General features: G+C 36.2%; 2 protein-coding genes and 1 pseudogene across 4 annotated transcripts; 1 reads left to right on the top strand and 2 right to left on the bottom strand.

Moving 5' to 3' along the window:
* Positions 1 to 2,832: 2,832 nt before the first annotated feature.
* LOC148698661 (uncharacterized) lies at positions 2,833 to 6,750 on the top strand (annotated as a pseudogene).
* A 1,364-nt stretch (positions 6,751 to 8,114) lies between these two features.
* Positions 8,115 to 13,063, bottom strand: LOC137748132 (uncharacterized). 2 transcript variants are annotated; one of them, XM_068488219.2, is made up of 3 exons: positions 12,658 to 13,063; positions 11,469 to 12,050; positions 8,115 to 9,259 (listed from the first exon to the last, which is right to left on the bottom strand). In XM_068488219.2, exons 1-3 carry the CDS (start codon positions 12,673 to 12,675, stop codon positions 8,669 to 8,671), a joined length of 1,191 nt encoding a protein of 396 aa, XP_068344320.2. In that variant the 5' UTR covers positions 12,676 to 13,063; the 3' UTR covers positions 8,115 to 8,668. The 2 variants fall into 2 exon arrangements, with proteins under 2 accessions (XP_068344320.2, XP_088541102.1); XM_088684976.1 differs by having other exon boundaries at positions 11,469 to 11,965; positions 12,658 to 13,042.
* Positions 13,064 to 14,896: 1,833 nt separating this feature from the next.
* On the bottom strand, positions 14,897 to 19,187 carry LOC137747862 (uncharacterized). 2 transcript variants are annotated; one of them, XM_068488002.2, is made up of 9 exons: positions 18,876 to 19,187; positions 18,367 to 18,557; positions 17,432 to 17,707; positions 17,261 to 17,319; positions 16,808 to 16,844; positions 16,646 to 16,717; positions 16,381 to 16,531; positions 16,107 to 16,274; positions 14,897 to 15,536 (listed from the first exon to the last, which is right to left on the bottom strand). In XM_068488002.2, the coding sequence occupies exons 1-9, from the start codon at positions 19,050 to 19,052 to the stop codon at positions 15,171 to 15,173; spliced, it is 1,497 nt and encodes a 498-aa protein (XP_068344103.2). In that variant the 5' UTR covers positions 19,053 to 19,187; the 3' UTR covers positions 14,897 to 15,170. The 2 variants fall into 2 exon arrangements, with proteins under 2 accessions (XP_068344103.2, XP_088541100.1); XM_088684974.1 differs by having other exon boundaries at positions 14,965 to 15,536; positions 18,367 to 18,541; positions 18,876 to 19,014.
* Between the last annotated feature and the right edge of the window lie 1,542 nt (positions 19,188 to 20,729).

Raw genomic sequence — 20,729 nt, 5'->3', positions numbered from 1 at the left:
CTAGGGTTTAAAAACCCCTTTTTTCTCTATATGTTTTTTCGATTTTTTTTTAAGGTTTTCAAAACCCAAAAAATAAAATAAAAAATAATTATGCTTCTATTTTATTTAGATTCTTTGACTCACCAATTCCACATAGAGATATATAATTGCGTAATGCATGAACATATATATATATATATATATATATATATATATCGAAAGGAAAATATAAATGTAGGGGATTCATACATCATGGGGAATGTTGTCATGCTTCACGGTCTTTTCAAATATCCTAATTTATTTTAAAGGAACCTGATTGACAAAAAACAATTGAGCCTTCGAATTTGTAGAAAATCCTTCTCGGAAAGCCGGAATTGCATCTCCAATTCGTTGTATCACGTTCAACAAAAAAAAAAATAAATTGAATCAATACCATGTAGATCTATTCAATAAAATAATAAATTAATCATAAAAAGAATGATTAAAACGTAATACTCCCTTGATTGAACAGCGTTAAGAGCGTACTGATAACGTGTTCTAAGCCTAATTTATTGAATCATATAAAGGACAGAGAGAGGGAGGGTGTGGCAATAGTAGATAGAAAGAGAGAGATGTGTAATTGTGAGGTGTGTATTATCTCACCTCCATTGTGCCTTTATTTATAATAGTAAGGAAGGTAAATTCCTTACCCCTAATAGGATTACAACTCTAATAAGATAATATCTAGTCTAAGAGATATCTCATATATGTATGATAGGATTTACACGATCATATTTCTAATCTAATATGACTACAACATTTTCCAAGTAATGAGGTACACTACTCTTTGGAAAATAGAGGTGTATTTTTTGTTTCTTGATTAACAAAATAATATATGGTTGTCTTTTGATGTGTCAATCTCTCTTTTCTATATTATTTTTATTAATTAATATAAAAAAAATAGTAAAAATTAAAGTTTTATCAGGAGATTCTGCAGTTATTACTATGCCAAATTCCAATTATGTTTAAGCTATGCAATTGAGAGAATAAATAAATAAAAGTACAGAACAATAATTCCTAGAACATCAATAGGAAAATGAAACATAACAATAATAAATCAATCTTATGTAAAGGCTTTTCATTTTGGTGTTAATTTAGTGAAGCACTTTAGATACAATGTTGGAATGTAAGCATTGCAGTTGAATTCACGAAGGATCCCTTGAAACTGCATAAGCTTTAGTTCTGTTCTTGCTTTGTAAATGAATGGTTCAGAATAGAACTAGCTTATATGCTAGATGTTTGCCATCTGTCATAGCAGATAGGCGTTTTAAGTTGGTCATGTGCACAACACGTGAGTCATGTTTGAAACTTCGAAGGGAGCTTGGGATATCCTTCGGCAAGAATTCAAAGGTGATAGCTTAAGTTAGAAGTGTAAAATTGCAAGGGTTGCATAGAGAGTTTGAGTACACTAGGATAAGAGATGATGAATCTTTGTTTGCATATCTTACTCGTTTGTTTGATACCATAAATCAAATGAAAAGTTTTGGTGAGGAATTGCCTAATAAGCTTGCCTTGATCCTATGATTCGATTGTCCGGTGATTGAGCATTCCAAGTATCTTATACTCTTGAGGTGCAAGAAGTTGTAGCTCCATCGGAGGTTTTGAATAAAGGTTGGATAGACATTGTAAGAACTCAATTGAGAAGGCATTTGCTAGCCGAAATGTAGGTTCCAAGTATCCTAAATCTCGGCCTTTGGATCTTTGAGTTGTGCTGATTTATACTATTTATTGGTCATAGTGTGAGATAGAGATTCACTGATATCATGAGCATCATATTCTTGTCAGGTTCAGGGAAAAACATTATGGAAGTAGTGGTGCAGCATCTAGACTAACTTCAAGTTTGGCATTTATGCCCGTGCAGGTTGACTTCTTAACTTGCACTTGAGTTCTTCTCTCTTATTTACAAATGAATTGGTTTCCAAAGCTTAAGTGACATAAAAAGTTGTTTGGAGACTCATACTTATTAACAATCGTCTTTTTTCGTGCAGGGTATTGAGCTTTCGAATCCATAGGCTCATGTGCACCAGCTTGGCAGCGGAGCTCAAAACACCTACTTCTCTGAGACGGGAACATTTTCAAAAAACAAGAAGATCTGATCCAAACGCATACAGAAGAAGTTTTCGTGTATCCTGAGAATTTGCCGGTTGCCAATACCATGAACACTGTAGTCGAAATGTGTAAATGATTAGATGAAGTCGTATTTCCTCATTCTTGTGATATGGTAGTTACTCACCTTCGGTGGATGGTAATAAGAGTGGATTTGACTTCAGAGATCAATTTCAATTTTTCAAAATATGTACTAATTCAAGCTGATATTTGTGCTTTCTGATAGACATATATTGTGTGGCTGAGATACTGCCACTTGTATTCATATTAGAGAGTTTGTTAGGATATGTGAGAAGTGTATAAATACTGTTGTATGAGATTACTTAGCTAAGAAGAAAATCAATATATTGAAAGTTTCTGTTTTCTACTTCCCTATCTTTAGAATCTCTCGACTATCTTCTTTCTCTCACTACATTTTCTGTAGGTTAACATGGTATCAATCGCCATTAAAGCTTGATCAGCTTCTTCGATCCGAGTCTTCCGCAGCTTCTTCGTCTTCCTCTGAATTCTTGCTTCGTGAACGGGTGCCTTGATCTATTTGACTTTGTTTTCTCTGATTTGTCGGGTTTTCTTGCTCCCTGGTGTTCTGCAACTACGATCTGGTTGTGTCTTCGCCTTCTTCAATTCGTGCACTCCAGGTGTTTGGTGCATTGTCTCAGAGAATTTCTGCAGATATTTGGTTGTTGTACGAAGTGTCATTCAGCAACAATGGTAACTGCTTCTCAACTTCAACTTCTTCAATCTCCAATAACTGCCCTAGTTTCATCAATTTCTACATCTGTGAATGTTAAGTTGGATGATTCGAACTATCTCAAATTGGCACTTTCAAATGAAATTACTGCTTGAGAGTAATGAAATTCTAGGTTTTGTCGACGGCACTCACCTCTGTCCTCCTTGACAATCTGGAGACTCTAGTGTTAATTCTTCCAACTCCACATTTTCTTCTGATAGTGATGAATATTTGGTTTGGATGATGCATGATAAAGCTTTGATGCAGTTACTTACTGCTTCTTTGAGTCCTATGGTTATGTCTTGTGCCATTAGTAGTACAAACTCTAGGGTTCTCTGGATTCGATTGCAAGAACAGTTCTCCACTGTCTCCAAGACTAGCATATTCCAGATGAAGTCCAATCTGCAAACTATTAAAAAGGGATCTGATTCTGTTGCACAATACTTACAGAAAATCAAAGAGGCCAAAGATTATCTATTTGCTGCTGGGGTGTATTTTGTTGATGAAGATATTGTCATTCTTGCACTAAATGGCTTGTCACCAGAATATAATACTTTTACAACCGTAATCCGGGGGCGTGAGAATGTTATATCTCTGAAAAAGTTTAGGATACAATTACTTGCTGAATAAGCTATTCTGGAATCTACTATTAATGTGCCATTTATGACTGCTATGGTTGCAAGTAATTCACCTCAGCGAGCCCCTAATCAATCTAATTTTATATCTGGTGGATTCAAGCAATTTAATTCTTACAAAAACAAGGGCAAGGGCAGGTTTCATCAAAATAACAGGAATTATTCATCCAGGCCATATTTTCCCACTCAAACACATATTCTTCAAACTCCAAGCCTGGGTGTTCTTGGTTCATTTCCTCATCAGCAGCAATCCAGTCCTTCTGCTCCCCCATTACTATCATGTTAGCTTTGCAACAATGATGGCCATTCTGCGTCATTCTGTCCATCAAATTCTCCTGCGAAGTTAGGATGTCAAATTTGTGGCAGGTTGAATCACAATACATGGTTCTGCTTCTACAATGACAAGGGTCCTAACTATATTGGTGCTGAAAATAGTTCATCTCTCTCAGATGGCTTCGTATCCACAACACAGGAATCAATATTCTTAGATGTCTTCTTATCCACATTAAGGATCCTCATCACAGTTTCATGCCCAACAACAACTTCAGTCTCAAGCACCAATGCAGGCTTTCCATACTATAGTGACACATCCATCTCCTCCAGTTGCATCTTCATCTAATTCTCAAGTGTGGATAACTGATTCCGGCACAACAAATCATATGACTGCTGATCTCTCCAACCTGTCTCTTGCCTCTCCTTATCCCACTAATGAAGTCATTCAAACTGCCAATGGTGAAGGTTTGCCTGTATCCCATATTGGTAGTAATGTTTTAAAACCATCTATACATACTATAAAACTGAATTCTGTGTTATATGTCCCCAAATTAACACAGAATCTCCTATCAGTACATCCAATTTGTTTGGATAATCATTGTTGGCTTATTTTTTATGCCTTCTGTTTTTGGATCCAGGACAAGGTCACAGAGAGGGTGCTCTATAAAGGGTTGTGCCGTAATAGACTCTACCCAATCTCATCTCTAGCCAATGTGTATCCTGCAAGTTCTCAAAGCATTGTTCCAAATAAAGCTCTACTTGGTCAGCTTGTTACCTCTACTACCTGGCACAATAGATTAGGCCATCCATCTAATTCTGTTGTGTCTCTCATGTTGCATAAGTCAAAAGTTGCATTTACTAAAGAATCCAATCCTGTTATGTGCCAAAGTTGTCTAGAGGGTAAATTCTGCAAACTTCCTTTTGCATTGAGTGTCAATAAGTCTGTAACTCCTTATGAAGTAGTGCATAGTGATCTTTGGGGTCCTGCACCTTGTAAATCTGTGGATGGATATAGGTACTATGTTACCTTTATTGATGAATGTACCAGGTATTCCTGGATATTCCCTTTGATTAATAAATCAGATCTTTGTGCCACCTTTATTGGTTTTCATGCTTATGTTCTCACTCAATTTTCTGCACACATTAAAATATTGCAAAGTGATGGTGGTGGTGAGTACATTAGCAAGTCTCTTCAATCCTTTCTTGTCCTTATACCCCAAAACAAAATGGCATGGCTGAGCGAAAACACCGACATGTTATTGAAACCACAATTACTTTGTTGCAAACAACTAAACTACCTTTTTGGTCATTTGCATGTCAAACCACCAATTATCTCATTAATAGAATGCCTACTCGCCTCCTACATAACAAGTCTCCTTTTGAAGCTTTATAGGGTGTTGTTTCAGTGATTCATCACTTGAGAACGTTTGGTTGTGCTTGTTATCCTTTCTTACGACCATATACTGCTTCCAAACTCCAAGCTAAGACTACAAAGTGTGTATTTTTGGGGGATGCATTAAACTTCAAGGGGTTCATCTGTTATGCAATTTCTCAACATAAATTCTTTGTGTCTAGACATGTGGTGTTTAGTGAACATGAGTTTCCTTATACAGATTTATTGACACAAAACACAACCCACTCTATCAATTTTGTTCCCATTACTGCTATGCCATCTCTGCCTGTGGTCTCCTTACAGAATGTAGTCACCATTCCCCCATCTAATACGTTCATTCCACCCACATCCCTTTTACTTGATACACAGAGCTCTACTCAGTCCATTACTGGTGCAGTTTCACCCACTAATCACATCCCTGTGGCACTTGATCATAGTCCTGATACACTGCAAGTGGTTCACTCCATACCACCATTAAATATACATCCTATGCAGACTAAGAGTAAGAGTGGTATCAGCAAGAAGAAGGTTCTTTTGTCTACACTTGCTCCTTCTATGGATGTTGACTTGTCCATGTGTGAACCCAAAACTTACAAATCTGCTATCAAGAGTTCTGTGTGGTTTCAAGCAATGAAGGAGGAGATCAGTGCTTTGCATACTCAAGGAACATGGAGTTTAGTTCTTTTACCAGCCAACAAGAATTTAGTAAGGTGTAAATGGATTTTCAAACTCAAGAGACATTCAGATGGTTCAATTGCACGCCATAAAGCTCGATTGGTTGCCAAGGGATTTAGTCAAGAACCTGGTCTAGATTACAGTGAGACCTTTAGTCCAGTTGTTAAACCCACCACAGTGAGGATTGTTTTAGCACTTGCTGCTCACTTTAATTGGTTACTCAGGCAACTCGATGTCAAGAATGCAGTTCTCCACAGAATCTTGCAAGATGAGGTGTATATGGCTCAGCCACCTGGATTTGAGGATCCCCAGAATCCAACTTTGGTATGTCAATTGCATAAATCCCTTATTCTAATCCTACCTTATATAGGAGTGTGGTAGGTGCCCTACAATATCTCACGTTTACCAGGCCTGACATAGCTTTCTCTGTGCATCAAGTTTGTCAGTTTATGCAGAATCCCATGATCTCTCATTTCACTGCAGTCAAAAGGATTTTGCGGTATTTGAAAGGCACTATGACTCTTGGCATTACCTACTCTAAAGGGGATTTGGCAATACATGCTTTTAGTGATGCTGATTGGGCTGGAGATCCCAATGATAGGCGATCTACAACAGGGTCTGTTGTGTTCTTAGGAAATAACCCTATCTCATGGTCCTCTAAGAAGCAGCAGACCGTATCCAGATCTTCCACTGAAGCAGAGTATCGTGCCTTATCTTCTACTATAGCAGAACTTGATTGGATCCAACAAATCCTTACATTTCTGCATTTTTATATATCTGCAACTCCTGTGTTGTTTTGTGACAACCTTTCTGCTATAGCACTGTCCTTCAATCCAGTCCAACATCAACGGACCAAACATATTGAAATTGATGTACATTTTGTTCGTGAGCGAGTTGCCAACAACAAGCTTTTGGTGTAGTTTGTGTCCTCAAAGGAGTAGTTTGCTGATATCTTAACCAAAGGCCTTAGCTCCCCATTGTTTCATATTCATTGTAACAATCTCATGTTAGGATCATCCAAACATGAGATTGAGGGAGGATGATAGACATATATTGTGTGGCTGAGATACTGCCACTTGTATTCATATTAGAGAGTTTGTTAGGATTTGTGAGAAGTGTATAAATACTGTTGTATAAGATTACTTAGCTAAGAAGAAAATCAATATACTAAAAGTTTCTGTTTTCTACTTCTCTCTCTCTAGAATCTCTCGACTATCTTCTTTCTCTCACTACATTTTCTATAGGTTAACATTTCAGGAGTAGTTTCTGATAACATTCGTAGTACTTCTTGCCCTTGCCCTTACCTTGTTTTATATGCATTACAGATTTCTTGGATTAATTGGTTACATTTCTCTCAAATGTTTATTCATATTGGACTGCAATAACCAATCAAAACTAATTTTCTGTGGATATCAAGCCACCACTTCGTGAAGGTCTGAATCCTTCAGTTGAGTTATAGAGAGGGTGGGGGCAAATTTGGTAGAACATTTGACCAGAAATTTAGTATTTCTCCTCACTCGTAAATAACGAGTTTGATATCTACTTATTATCCCGCATCTTAGTTGTAAATATATCGTTGTATCCAAAAAGTTAGTGCCTTACTAATCGACAACAACTTATTTTCTTTGGTAACTGCTTGATTTGAACTCGTGTTTCAGGAAGCTTGTACGTTAGGTACACCACCATGTAGTGTTCCTTGCACATCTTTATTTCATTGACACGGAACACCACATAAAAACTTATATGTGTTTATAAACTTACACGTCTTTATTTCATTGGCACAGAACACCACTGTAGCAATGTACCAATACCATACAAGTCCTCCAATTCTCCAACGCTTGGCGTTACCATACATTTTTCATAATGGGATCACAGCGATACGTCTAACACAACTAATCATCCCATAGTACTTGTACAAGAAAGCTTTCAACTCACGAGCAGATTTGAATTTGAGGCTACCTTTCAACTTTTAGCACAATACCAACTAGCAGGGTAACAAAATTTTTGGGAAATAATTTTCGCACGTCCTTTTTTTCCTTCTACCACAATCCTGACTTGTGGAAACACGGTATTCATGGGACCTGGTATTTGTTGTATCTAAATTTGGCATTCCTTTCTTCCAAGCCCAAATCTACGTATTCTTGAATTTTAGATGACACACCAAACTTACTACGATTGCCAATCAATCTTTCATTTTGTTTCATATTTTCGGACATGTTACACTTTCAAAGAACCTGGAAAGAAGGGATCAAAGGAAAATCTTCAGTCACACTCGCAATAGAACTTGAACTAACGACGAAACCAAGTGTTATTCGAAAACCTTTATGTGATTAGCGATCTGTTTCCGCAAGCAAGCATTCTTCCTCAAAGCTAATATTAACACAATCTAAACAAAAGAGGGGTTCACCGGCGATGCTTGAGACGGAAACATTCTACAAACTCGTATTCGTTTCTTCTGCGGGCAAGTGGACTATATGCTCTTCATTTACAGTAACACAACCACCATGGCAAGCCAGTGAAAGAATATCCAAGGCCTTCATACATAAGACACACAGATGACGTAAGAGAGACCTTATTTCATTTCGACCCGCTCCACCCCTGAGGAAGTTTCCATTTTCTATGCCAATATATTGACACTCTTGACCATAGCGGGAACCCAAAATTGTAATTGAGGGGCCGGTCAGCTGGCCCCCCTACTATCAAAGGCAACCATACATATCTTGAGTCTCTCAAGTCCGCCGGGTTCCATCTATCTGCCATGAAGATAAATGAACCAGGAAATCCAGGCACAGGAAGCACAAATGTGCTCTGTGCAAAAAACGTAGCAAGTCGAGACACTTAGTTCCCTCCAGCACAGGGGTTTCCCATGGTCTCCCATGGCCCCTTGATTGATTCTGCTGCATGCACCAGTGCCTCATTAGGAGCCCATCCGGTGCAGCCTGAAGTAATCATGTAATAAGTTCCTTCATGCTTGAATAGAGCCGGGGCTTCCCGATGTTGTCCCACAAGAATTCTTCTCACGGTATTTGTCACGTCAAGGTAATCTTCAGTCAGTGGTCCAATATGAAGTTCACTATTGTCCTCGGAGGAGTATATTAGATAAGCAATACCATCATCATCTTTGAAGATTGTCATGTCCCTACTATCAAATCCATGGGGTTGTTGGCTGTAGAGATAATCAAAGGGACCGGTTGGGTAATCACTAATGGCAACGCCAACAGAAGCTTTAGTATAGTTAGCATCATCAATGTGCATCCACATAACGTACTTCCCAGTATGCTCATTGTAAATCACTTTCGGCCTCTCAAGCACATTGGATTCGTGGAGATCATGTGTTTCATTTGCTTTTTCTGCTGCCAATACAACACCTTCATTTTTCCATTTCCATAAGTCGTTGGAAGAATAGCAACCCACTCCTATGATGTCAACCTAAATAACAGATAAGACAGAAATTCAGTGCTTGAATTAAAAATAAATAAATAAATAAAGAAATAAAGAAAAAAAAACAGATGAATTAAAAGGACTCAATTGCCGTGCAGCAATGGTGGAAAAAGTATGCATCCAATTATAATGCTACGTAATGAAGTCTGGAATAGCAACACATGGCTTATTGGAAAGCTAGTAACACTTGCTCGGAAAAAAACACCATACCCCTCACTAAAATAAGTGAACCGTCTATTTCAAACACCTTTCAAAACAACTATTTTCAACCCCCAAAGTCCATATCGAACAACTAAAACTCTTCTAGTTTTAAACAAATACAAGATATCATTTTGGGTGGTGCAATCCACACACCCGCACCCGCTCTCAATTTGCGGCCGTCGGATCAAATGAATTGAAGAATATCAATGGACAAAAATTAACAAGGGTGTGTGGGAGTAAAAAAGGGTGTGTGAGTAGCACTACCCTATCATTTTTAGTGGACGCAAAATTAATTAATACCGGAAAGTTCCATAATTTCCAACTTGAAGGCGATGGAGTTCAGATCCCACTTTTTGGTAAGATAGTTGTCATTGCACTTTAACTGACATGGTTTTTCTCACCTATGAAGGAGAAGATTGCATCTCTTCTGCAGATTCCAACATGAAAAAAGAAAGGCAAATTATCCATGAGGATAATCATGGGTTGTCCTCAAATTCTCACGTACAGAAAAGGCCCATTCAAATGAGCCTTTATTCCACAAGTTAACATTATCTTGGGGATTCTTCATTCCTTCTTTGGTACTACAAATCAAAATCTTCACCAACTGGCTACTGAAACCCTCCTTTTTGCTTTGATTGATTACATAAAAGGTTCAAGAACTGAGAATAATATAGATACAGTTCAATCGTAGAGCACAATCTTTCTTATCTCAGCCATAAGGGTCTACAATTAAAACCCAGGTACATAAATTATAGCATGGCGTTACAAAATATTCTCAGTCCAGCAAAAGGTTTCGGCAGGCCTATTGATTTTTACATAAATGATTTACAGTTGGTTAATCCATATGACTACATGAAGTTGCTTGCTACATCTTTAATATATCAATACATTTTTGAATCATATACCTTGAAACTGAACTTTAGTGATACTCAAACGCTTTCTCATTAGGATTAGCCAAGTGGCTGATTTTATAGTATTCACATGAAAGGCTCTAATCCATAGGAACGTGTTACAAGGAACTGTTGAAGTGAGAGCACATTATCAGATGCAGCTAAGAGTTCGGTGGCTATCAGGGATGGCCCTAAGGGCCCATTGCGAATTGAAGCGGCTCTTGCATCATCTTAGGTCTATTTTTTAATTCCTTTGTGAGATATGTTTTCTAATTGCTGCTGTGCAACTACGTCGTAATATTCTGTTTTTTCTTTAAGATCAACTGTCATGGTGTCACTGTACTTTTGTAAATAGAAGTAACTCATTCAATAATCAACTAGGGTAAATTTCTTTCTTACTCCAAGTCATTATCTTAGTAATAGAAATAGGGTCATGACTATAACAAGATGCCAATTATGCTAACAACCCTAAACGCAATTTTCAGGTAAATTTCTTTCTTACTCCATGTCATTATCTTTGTAATAGAAACAGTGATGGCTATAACAAGATGCCAATTATGCTGACAACCCTAAATGCAATTTTCAGTTCAAGAACCAACAACTATGGAATCACCATAGACTATTGTCTCCGGAACTTTGGTTCTTTGTTATTGTGCAATTATAAATGGTATTTTTGTTTTAACTTTCTACCATCCCACCGTACCTATTTAATTATTATAAAGTCTACTAAAGTAGGAAAGGTATGTACAAGGTAGGGGAATAAAGTCACATACAAAATACTATAGTAGTAGTAACCTGAATAGCAGCCATAATTCCATAATCTAGAGTTGATATCAACAAATATGAAGGCAACACTCTAAATTAGGTTCATTTAGGTCAGCATAGAAATATACTTGGTTTTCAAGGTTAAGTTATTCACAGAGATATCACATATGCAATTATGATCTATATATAGCATCAACTACATAACCCTGATGCTTCTAAAGAAAGCAAACTGTTAGCGTGTGCAAAATAGCAATTTCATCCCTAAAAGCCACAAGGACTGATATTTTAAAGCAAAACCATAGTTGATCTTATGACTATTCAGAGGAAGGTAAGTCAATTACCCGAGCTGCTCCTTTTTTGTGAGCATGGTATGTGGGGCCATCTTTATACTCCCCGTACCAATAGTATGTCCTTGATTTTTCATCGAATAGAATACCACCTCCATGGGCTTGAATAGGATATCCATCAGTATCCAACCAAATCCTCCCAGGGTAATAGTAATAGCTATCATTTCCTGTGTCCTTCATTGGATCAATATCAAGCTTCTGGGGAAAGAATACGTGTCTAATTTGAGAATTCTCATCAAGAAATTCATCAATCAGAGTAGTTGGTCGCCTTGGTTTTCTTTTTTCAGCACGTGGGGATCGCTTTCGCGGCGGAGGAAGTTGGATGTTTTCCTCTTCCACCTGTTCAAGTTCCTGGAACAGTGGGTGATGACTCGCTCGAAATTGAATTGCTCCTCCTAACCTATCCTTTTGCCGAACAAGAGTGTACAGATGAAACATAAGAACACATCCCACCAAGCTCCACACCACAGCAGACGTTGAACATCTGCTCCCTGCATTGCAACGGAAAGTGGTTGGTTTCCTGTATTTGTTCCTGATCGTCATTTTCTCATCCTTTTTATTCTCTCCAAGATAACGCTGCAATTAACAAAATGAAACCTATGGATATCAAATAAAACCCAAACAAATACAATCACAGGCTCACAACCACGCTAACCTATAATGCACGGAAGTAGTAAATCCGCTTGAACATTTATGAAAACAAACTTCAGCACAAATTGGCACTAAAACAGTCTCAAATGATTTAGAATTACACTTGTTTTCAAAGTGCTAACAGTCATCAACTCTAGAAGAATCCGCCGTCAACGGCCGAATGTGCACAATTCAATGTTACTCGCCCACAATCATTAACTAGTTTGTTATTCAGAAAGCACAGCAGTGCACTGTTAAATTTACTGCAATAAAATTTATTAAACACGAACAGAGCTAGTTGCAAATGAAACAACCAGGAATTGACAACAGAAACCAATGACTTAGACCCATTTCGGAAAACAGATTGAATCAACCAACACAACTCAAAACATGCATATCAGAGTCCAAAACCCACTTGAAAAATTCACCTAAAAACCACATTAACCACCACAGTTAAAGAATCCAGACATGGGTCTGCTAACACTGCAATAAAAATCAAAACTTTCACCACCCACAAGCAGAAAAAGTGACAAAAATCAAAGAAAGAACTCACCTGAAAACATCTGAGCATGAGTTTGTGCTGAAATTCCTGCGTTTTGCTAATGATATTGTTGCTCGATTACTACTTGAACAAAGTGGGAAACCAAGAAAAATCCAGAGAGAGCTGAGAAAAACAAAATCTGGGCCCTTGTTTTCTGATGAAATTGGATCTGAAGGTTGATGATGTTGACTTGGGACCAAATGAGGTCTATGCTGTTTGAGAAAGATATATCCGCAAGATTTTCAAAGGAAAACATATTTTCTTCCTGGATTCTGAATTAAATATTTTTACTACTTCAATTTACTTACTTGATGAGCAACCACTTATATTATTAACCAAAAACAAAATTCTTGCCTTTAAATTTTCACTGTAAACACGACAGGGTTCGTGAGTCCCAGTTTACGCGTGGAACTTCAATACTATTCAAGGTTGTGAAATTATTAAATAAATAAATAAATAATGTGTCCACATATCTACTTAAAAGTGATTTTAAATTAGCCTTAATTTAAAAAAAAAAAAAAAAAAATTCTTTTTAAGGCCGAAAAGACTCACAGAAGCATTTCAGCTCCCCTGGCTACAAGTCTGGCTTTCCTCACCAGTAGCAAGTTTCAAACCCAAAACCTCCAATTTTTAATTTGAAAAAAGTTTCACAATCTATCCTTTATCACTGGATAACCAGCTCGTGGTTATTACCTAACATTTTGAAAAGTGAACATCTATGAAGTTCGTTAGCATCAAGTGATAACGTAGATAAATTAAATTGTGTTTTATTTCTCATGTCATTTCTGAAGTTTTAATTATCCAAATTGACGCATTTTAGCCAAATAAATTTACACTTTAACTTTGAAAAGATCGAACTGTTAGGGTTGAGGTTAATTTGAAATCACTCAAACTGTTAAGAAGTTTTCCCTAAACGAATATTTTTTTTTTTTGGTCAAATTGGAAAGAAAAGTAAATAATCTAGGAAAAAAAAGCTTAATATTTACGTGGTATTTGAAGAAATTTTCCAATTAATGAGGTGTATTCCATTAAATTTGGAGGTGTATTTAGGACGACATGATCATGGACCTGTAGTTTTTTTCTTTCTGTTTGGTGTCCGTCAAACTATGGACCAATGATTGTGTTTGTTGCTTAACAAAACAATAATATTGTTGTCTTTTGACGTGTCTATCTCTTTCCTATCTTATTTTAATTAACTAACTAACATAAAAAATATTAAAACTAAAATTTTGCCAAGAGATTCTGCAATTATTAACTCTTAACTTTCCCAATCCCAATCCCAAGTATGTATAAGCTATAAAATTGAGAGAAAAATTAAATAAAATACAGAACAATAATTCCTAGAACGTCAATAAGAAAACGAAAGAATAATATATAAAATAATACATCAATATTTTTTTTTAATAAACGATATTATTTACATTAAAGGGAAGATGTGAACTTAGTCTCACAACAACCTAGCAATAATGTAGTTCTAATTTGTTGTTGGCGAGAATTGAATTGAAGACCTCTCACTTACAAGCGAAGAGGAATATTACTAAATTGTAATACTAAGTAGTAATAATACATCAATCTTATGTAAAGGCTTTTCAATCTAGTGGTAATTAATATAGTGTAGCACTTTAGATATAAAACGTCCTACTAGTTTTATTAGGGAACACGGAGCATAACATTATATGTCTGTAGAATTGGAAGAACACTTGAAAAAATAAAAATAAAAATCCAATTGTATAATGACACATGATATTCCTCTTCGTATTCTAGCAACATTGAAAAATCCCTCCTTATCTACCATGTTACATGATCAAATTTATTGTATTCATTTTATTTGTTCCAACTTAAATTTTAGTTTCTATAGTCCCTCAAACTCGACCACATATCGCAACATTAATCCCATTATTGTTAATATTCTCATACTTACAAGATATTAATCCGTTTGTCCCAAATTCTACTTTTCCAAACGTCTGGTTTAGGTAGCCACCACAAATTTTCCTTTTTGACTTGGGGAGTAACTAATTATTTGCATTTGCAAAGCTTTGATGACAAAAAAGAAAGGGTGGTGCTATTCACATATCTCTCTATTTTTGGTAATCGGATTAAATTAATTGAAAAATATCAAAAGACAAAAATTAGCAAAGGGTGTTTGGGGAGGTATGGGTGTGTAGATCCATTCTTTATGGTGTACACTTCAATTGATAAATTTCGATTCTCAAACAACAACAACAAAGTATTTTCCACTAAGTGGGGTCGGTTGTATGAATCGTAGAAAGCTATTGCGCTTAGTTTTGTGCATAAATTTCAATTCTCAAAGAGAGAAAAAGATACAGCTAAGAACTTTTTGTATATACATTTTCATTTCCATGGATTAACCAAATGTCTTACGACAACAATGAAGTACTTTACTTTCCAATTGGAATTTACATAAAAGAAAAAAGGAGAAAGAATGTATATATAATTGACTTTCCTACTTCTTTGTTTCTTGGTTTTTTTTTGTTCTTCCCCAATTGGAATTTTAACTTTCCTAGCTATGGAGTCACTGGCAAGCAAGGGATGATGGCAAATTTAGTGAAACATCTTCCCCTATCTTGAAAAACTTTGATGACCAAAAGTAGTACTAAAAACACCATGGAAATGGCTAGGGATAGCATGGAGACCCATAGCATTTTCAGTGAATTCTTAAATGGCTTGCATTGATGCGAAACGACGTCGGAAATTCCATCCTTAACGAAGGTGCAATCTGATAAGCTCTGCAGAGTTGGATATATATCTAGAAAATGTTGAATAGAGTGGCTGAAAGCCCAGGCCATGTTGTAGTTGTCCTGGGAAACAAGTTTTCCAGTTCTTTTGCAATTTTCCATGTCGTTTTGGTAACAAGTGATTCCTGAAATGGCCTGCATGAAAATGAATTTTCAATCAAGATAATAAGCTTTTGCACTCGCTAAAAACTATAGCATTCAACAATTTAAGAAACGTTTTTATACTATCAATTCATAATTTATTACTTACTTTTGGCCTTATTAGGTAGCGTGAATCGCCATTTGTCAATCTAAGTTTTATAAAATTTTGAATGTTGAACTTTAAATGACCAAGATGAAGTCGATCTATGAGTCGAGATGTGATTCTAAATCTTATTGTACTCTTGTTTTCCACTCATGTGTAAACTCAATTTTAACCGTGATCTTTAGCCTTAATTAACATAGCTCAATTAGTTTTCTAAGGCCGTTTAGTAACTTTTTCTTTTTTTGGTTTTTAGTTTGTAGTATTTTATTTTATTTGATACATAAAATTGAAACAAAAGACTAAAACGCTGCTTTCATTTTCAAGGTTTGTTTCATGCATTCTCCTCCTTAATTCTCACTTTTCTTCCCACTATTGCTTCTTTATTTGTAACAAACATTTAAAGGAAAAGTTTACCAAATTAGTCCTAAATTTTTCAGAAACTGACCCTATATTTTACTTACTTCTGGTAACTTTCCAACTGGAATGCCATTGTTTGAGCAACTTTGTGGTACGTAGGTGTAGTTAGGTGGTCCGGAGAAAGGATTGCATATACGTAGAAATCCAACTGAATCATCATTTTCTTCGTTTACTCCAAGCGTCTTAGCAATTTCTGTCACTTTAGAATTCAACTGCATCATCAAGAGATCATATACTCAGATTTCATTAGAACATAATCTTATTAATCCCTTATTAATATGTTGATTATAAATATCTAAATGTATTGACATATAATACCTTATTTATGAAAGTGTGTATGGTGTAGCCAATTTGACCCATCAACTTCTCTGAGCGTGTAGCATCTAAGCATGGAAGAATGGAGCTTAGACTACTGTTGTGGCTGTTGTGTTCAAAACCCTCAAAAGCTGAACATGTATCTTTTGCAAAACTGCACATTTAGCAACAGATTAAAATTGTAGAAACCCTAAACGCATTAATACGAAACAAATTTCTTCTTAATAGTACCATTTGTAATGGAAAGGGAAAATTAAATTTTACTCACTTTTGAAGAAAGAAATCAAAGCCAGTTAAGACCCAAATTAGAGTTGTTAATATCCAACACAAAAAGATTACACTGAAATGAAAGAAGTTAAAGTGTCACATATATAGTTTAGTTTAATAAAGAAAGCAGAAAAGCAAGACCAAGGCTGAAAAGAAATCTTACATTACAAGTCCTGGGTACCAATGCAGCAACAGCAGAACTGATGACCAAAGCAGCAGTTCATTAGTCTAAGTAAGTTACATTTTAGGTACATGTTTGTTTATATATTGGCTATAAGATATGTTAAGCACCGCACACAAAAATCTTTTATAAAAGTAAAATAACATATGAATGATACTTTAGAATTATTTGATCACTACTATTTCAGTGTTTTTCAAAAATCCTCTCCAATAATTCCACATTCTTATTTGTCCGAATCATAAAAATTGTGAGTCAGCTGCCAAACTGAGTCTAAATCACTGATTAAGTTGATTCTATCATAATATGTTGTTCTTATTCTTTATTTGGCAAACAAATGTGTTATATGTTCTTGTTTAAACTTTTGATATCTGTAAATTAGAAGTAACTTGGTCACATGACTAATCCCATCATCACTTCACAACAAAGAAAATTTACCAGTTGCAGCGACCAATAAGACCAAGTTGACTGCTACAACCACAATATGAGCAACATACCTACAATACACAGAAGGAAATCAATTATCCTAGCAACAAAATTACTAACATATTTTGTAACAAAAAATAAAATTACTAACATATTTAAGTACTAACAGAAAATATTGCTTACGGGGTTTGAATAATCCGCTCAATTGTATGCCCATTTTTATCAACAAAACGTTGAATATCTTGCGAGTCTTTTCCAAGCTGACGGGATGTGACATTTAAACTGCTTGCCAAGGCTGGATCATAAGGCAGCAAAAGGTACTGCATATTTCCCATTGCGGTTGTTACTTTTCGGATGGTTCGTCGAGCATTTTGAGCCACCCCCATTAGGGCTCCCTTCACTTTTTCTGTTCTCTTCATTGATCTTTCATTTTCTACCAGCACCAAGCTTGATGCCACTCTTCAATTTGAAAAAACCAAATAGATGTTAGAACTTAGAAGTCATCAATGAATAAGTAGAGGAAAATGATCACCTATCGTACGTACTAGTTTCGCTAAAAAAAAGTTTAAAGTCAATTCTAGAATCACCAATTCAGTATAGTGATTTTTATCTTCCCAATAATTTTGGTAAGTTATGCCCGAGCTAGGTCTATATCCAGCCCAATATATAGCTTAATTATTATTTTCAGGTTAGGCAAAGCCCTCCTCATCAAATATCGAACCCCTAGCTAGGCTAACACCTAACATATTTTCTTATTCGAATTAATTTAAACTACTAAGTGAGAGATTCAGACTTGGAGTCTTGAATAAAATAATTAACAAATACTAAATATATAAATAATTACAAGAAAGCCGATTCCCGCAAAATATACTGAACCAATTAGCCCATTAGGCAGTTGTTAGTTAGAAGCTATCGAATTATCGACTTGTCCTAATCCTAGCTTTCCAACTATTGACTTGTTCTAATCCTAGCCCATTGGGCAGTTGTTAGTTAGAAGCCATCGAACCTAAGGAAGTTCGTTTTCTTTATCTTTTTCTATTGGAACCCTAAGGACTTAATTACTACCATACTAGAATTCATGCATGAAATGAAATTCACATCGATTGAGATGCACTTACATGGCTAGAATTGTAAAGAGGAGGAGGAGTATGAACATTAAGATGAAGTTACGGTCCAAGAAGTGTTTAATGGGGCAAGTGCTCCTAATGCTCGGCTTCTTCAAGAAGGCTATGCAAATCATAAATACCAGGCCACACAGCAACCAAACTCCTGCAATCACGTACCCATGGACTCCTGTAAATGCCGTAGACTGGAAAATATGAGAGAAACACAAAATAAGAAATTCCATTTCATTACAAATTTTCTCTCTTAGGTTTTTCTTTAACCTTGATTAGTTTTATTTTTCGTTTTCAAAGTCACCAAATTGTACATGAATGGTCAAATTAAGATCATATGCGTATATAAGGAATTAACTGTAATCTTCTTAAATTTTTTACATATAATTGTGTTACCATATTGTTAATCTACTAATCATATACATGCTAGATTGTGATCTTTCTCTAATCTATATAATACCCATTGGATTGCAATTTTTAATACATGTAGTAAATGAGGGATTGGAACTTACAGCCCAGTAATGTTTATTTGTGACGTCGTAGCCTCCATTGTAGGATTTTAAGTGGCGCAAGGGATCGGGTCTGTTCAAGCCACTCTGCTCCCCAAACACCACCCTAGCCGGGGAAAACACAAACGTTGAAACCAAGAAGACGATGAAGGGTACAAGAACCCCGTTCGAGGTAGCCATGACAAAATAAATAACCTGCAGGTGCTCTAATAAGATTTGGTGCAAGATGATCAAATTGATTAAAGAAACACAATACCCTTTTGCAGGCCTCTAATGGAATTTAATCTTTTTGCTGGCTTTTAGAAGGTTGAAGGGTTAGATTATGCAGGTGTGACTTAGAGAGTAAGGTAAGAATAGCTTGTGGCTCTGGTTTTTGCGGAAAAGGAACAAATGTATTAGGAAGAGGAGGGGGTAACGAATCAGGGGGCGATATTTAAGCTCCTCTAAAGGTCATAAATTTGACCATTTTTATAGTGCTTATTCTTCAAATTTCCTGTCTAGCTTTCTGCCTAAGCCTCTCTTTACGCAAAGGGAGGGAGTTGCTTTTTCCATATGCATGTCATCAGCGTTATGTGTGTACGTGTTTTCCCATGCAAATTTCTAGGGTCGTAGGACTAGGCGGGGTGGAAGTGAGTGCCAGGTTGTTTGTGAATGGGATGTGGCACAAGTAGTTGGTGAGTTTACTTTTATGGTAATTTATATTTTACCTCTTCAACTGTGGGATATGTAACAATTTTACATCTTATTTTTTGAATATTGCAATTATTAACAAAGAAGAATGAAAGTATTGCTGAAGCAGATTTAGAGAGAGAGACTAGAGAGAATACTGTTGACTAAGTTTCTTTAGAGAGAGAAGAATACAATGAAAAATGCCTTACAAGGTTTGTTTATGTAGAGAAACTAACTACTACAAAAGTACAATACTACCCTTTTCATATCCTCATCCTTTCTAAAAAAACCCAATCCTACTTAACAAACTCACAACTGCATAACCGACAATTATGATTATTACTCCCCCCTCAAACTAAGCATTGAGCAATCTAGCTTAGTTTGCTACACAACTAATGACAATCCCAAGCCAAGATATCTGCAATGCTTCAAGAAAGCAGGACTATGTAATCCCTTGGTGAACACATCAGCAACATGATCTTCTGTTGGAATATAATGAACACTAATGTCACCTTTTTGTACTTTCTCACGAACAAAATGGTAATCTGTATCAAGGTGTTTAATCTTAGAATGAAACACCAGATTAGAACTTAATGCAAGTGCAGACAGGTTGTCATAATGAAGGGAAGGAGGACTAGAGAGAAACTGATGAATATCTTTGAGCACAGACCGAATCCAAGACACATCAACGGCACGTTGTGCTAAAGCTTTGTATTCAGCTTCAGTAGAGCTTCTGGAGACTGTAGATTGCTTCTTTGATTGACCTCTGAGCTACAGGCCCCACCCCGTCTCCACTGGATCTGTTCCCGGGAGTACCCATGAAACAGGATTGGATCCAATATAGACCACAAAACCCGAAATGGATCTTCGAGTGTTAATATCAGCAGCCCAATCTGAGTCTGAATAAGCAGTGATCTGAAAATTGGAACTTTTTGTATAGTGTAAACCGTAGTTGACAGTGCCTTGAATATACCTGAGTATTCTTTTGACCACATGAAAATGTGCATCAGTTGATTGTGTCATAAATTGACAAACCATATTCACGGAATATGCAAGATCAGGTCTTGTGAATGTCAAGTACTGAAGAGCACCAACAATACTTTGATATTGACTTGGATCAGACAACAATGTACCTTCACCAACAAGAATCTGTGTGTGTGGCTTGGAAGGAGTAGATGTGGGCTTACA

This window comes from Pyrus communis, chromosome 2 (assembly GCF_041283825.1).
Source record: "Pyrus communis isolate YQ-2024b chromosome 2, ASM4128382v1, whole genome shotgun sequence".
In the NCBI taxonomy this organism is placed as follows: Eukaryota; Viridiplantae; Streptophyta; class Magnoliopsida; order Rosales; family Rosaceae; genus Pyrus; species Pyrus communis.
This window is presented reverse-complemented; position numbering and strand designations above follow the sequence as displayed.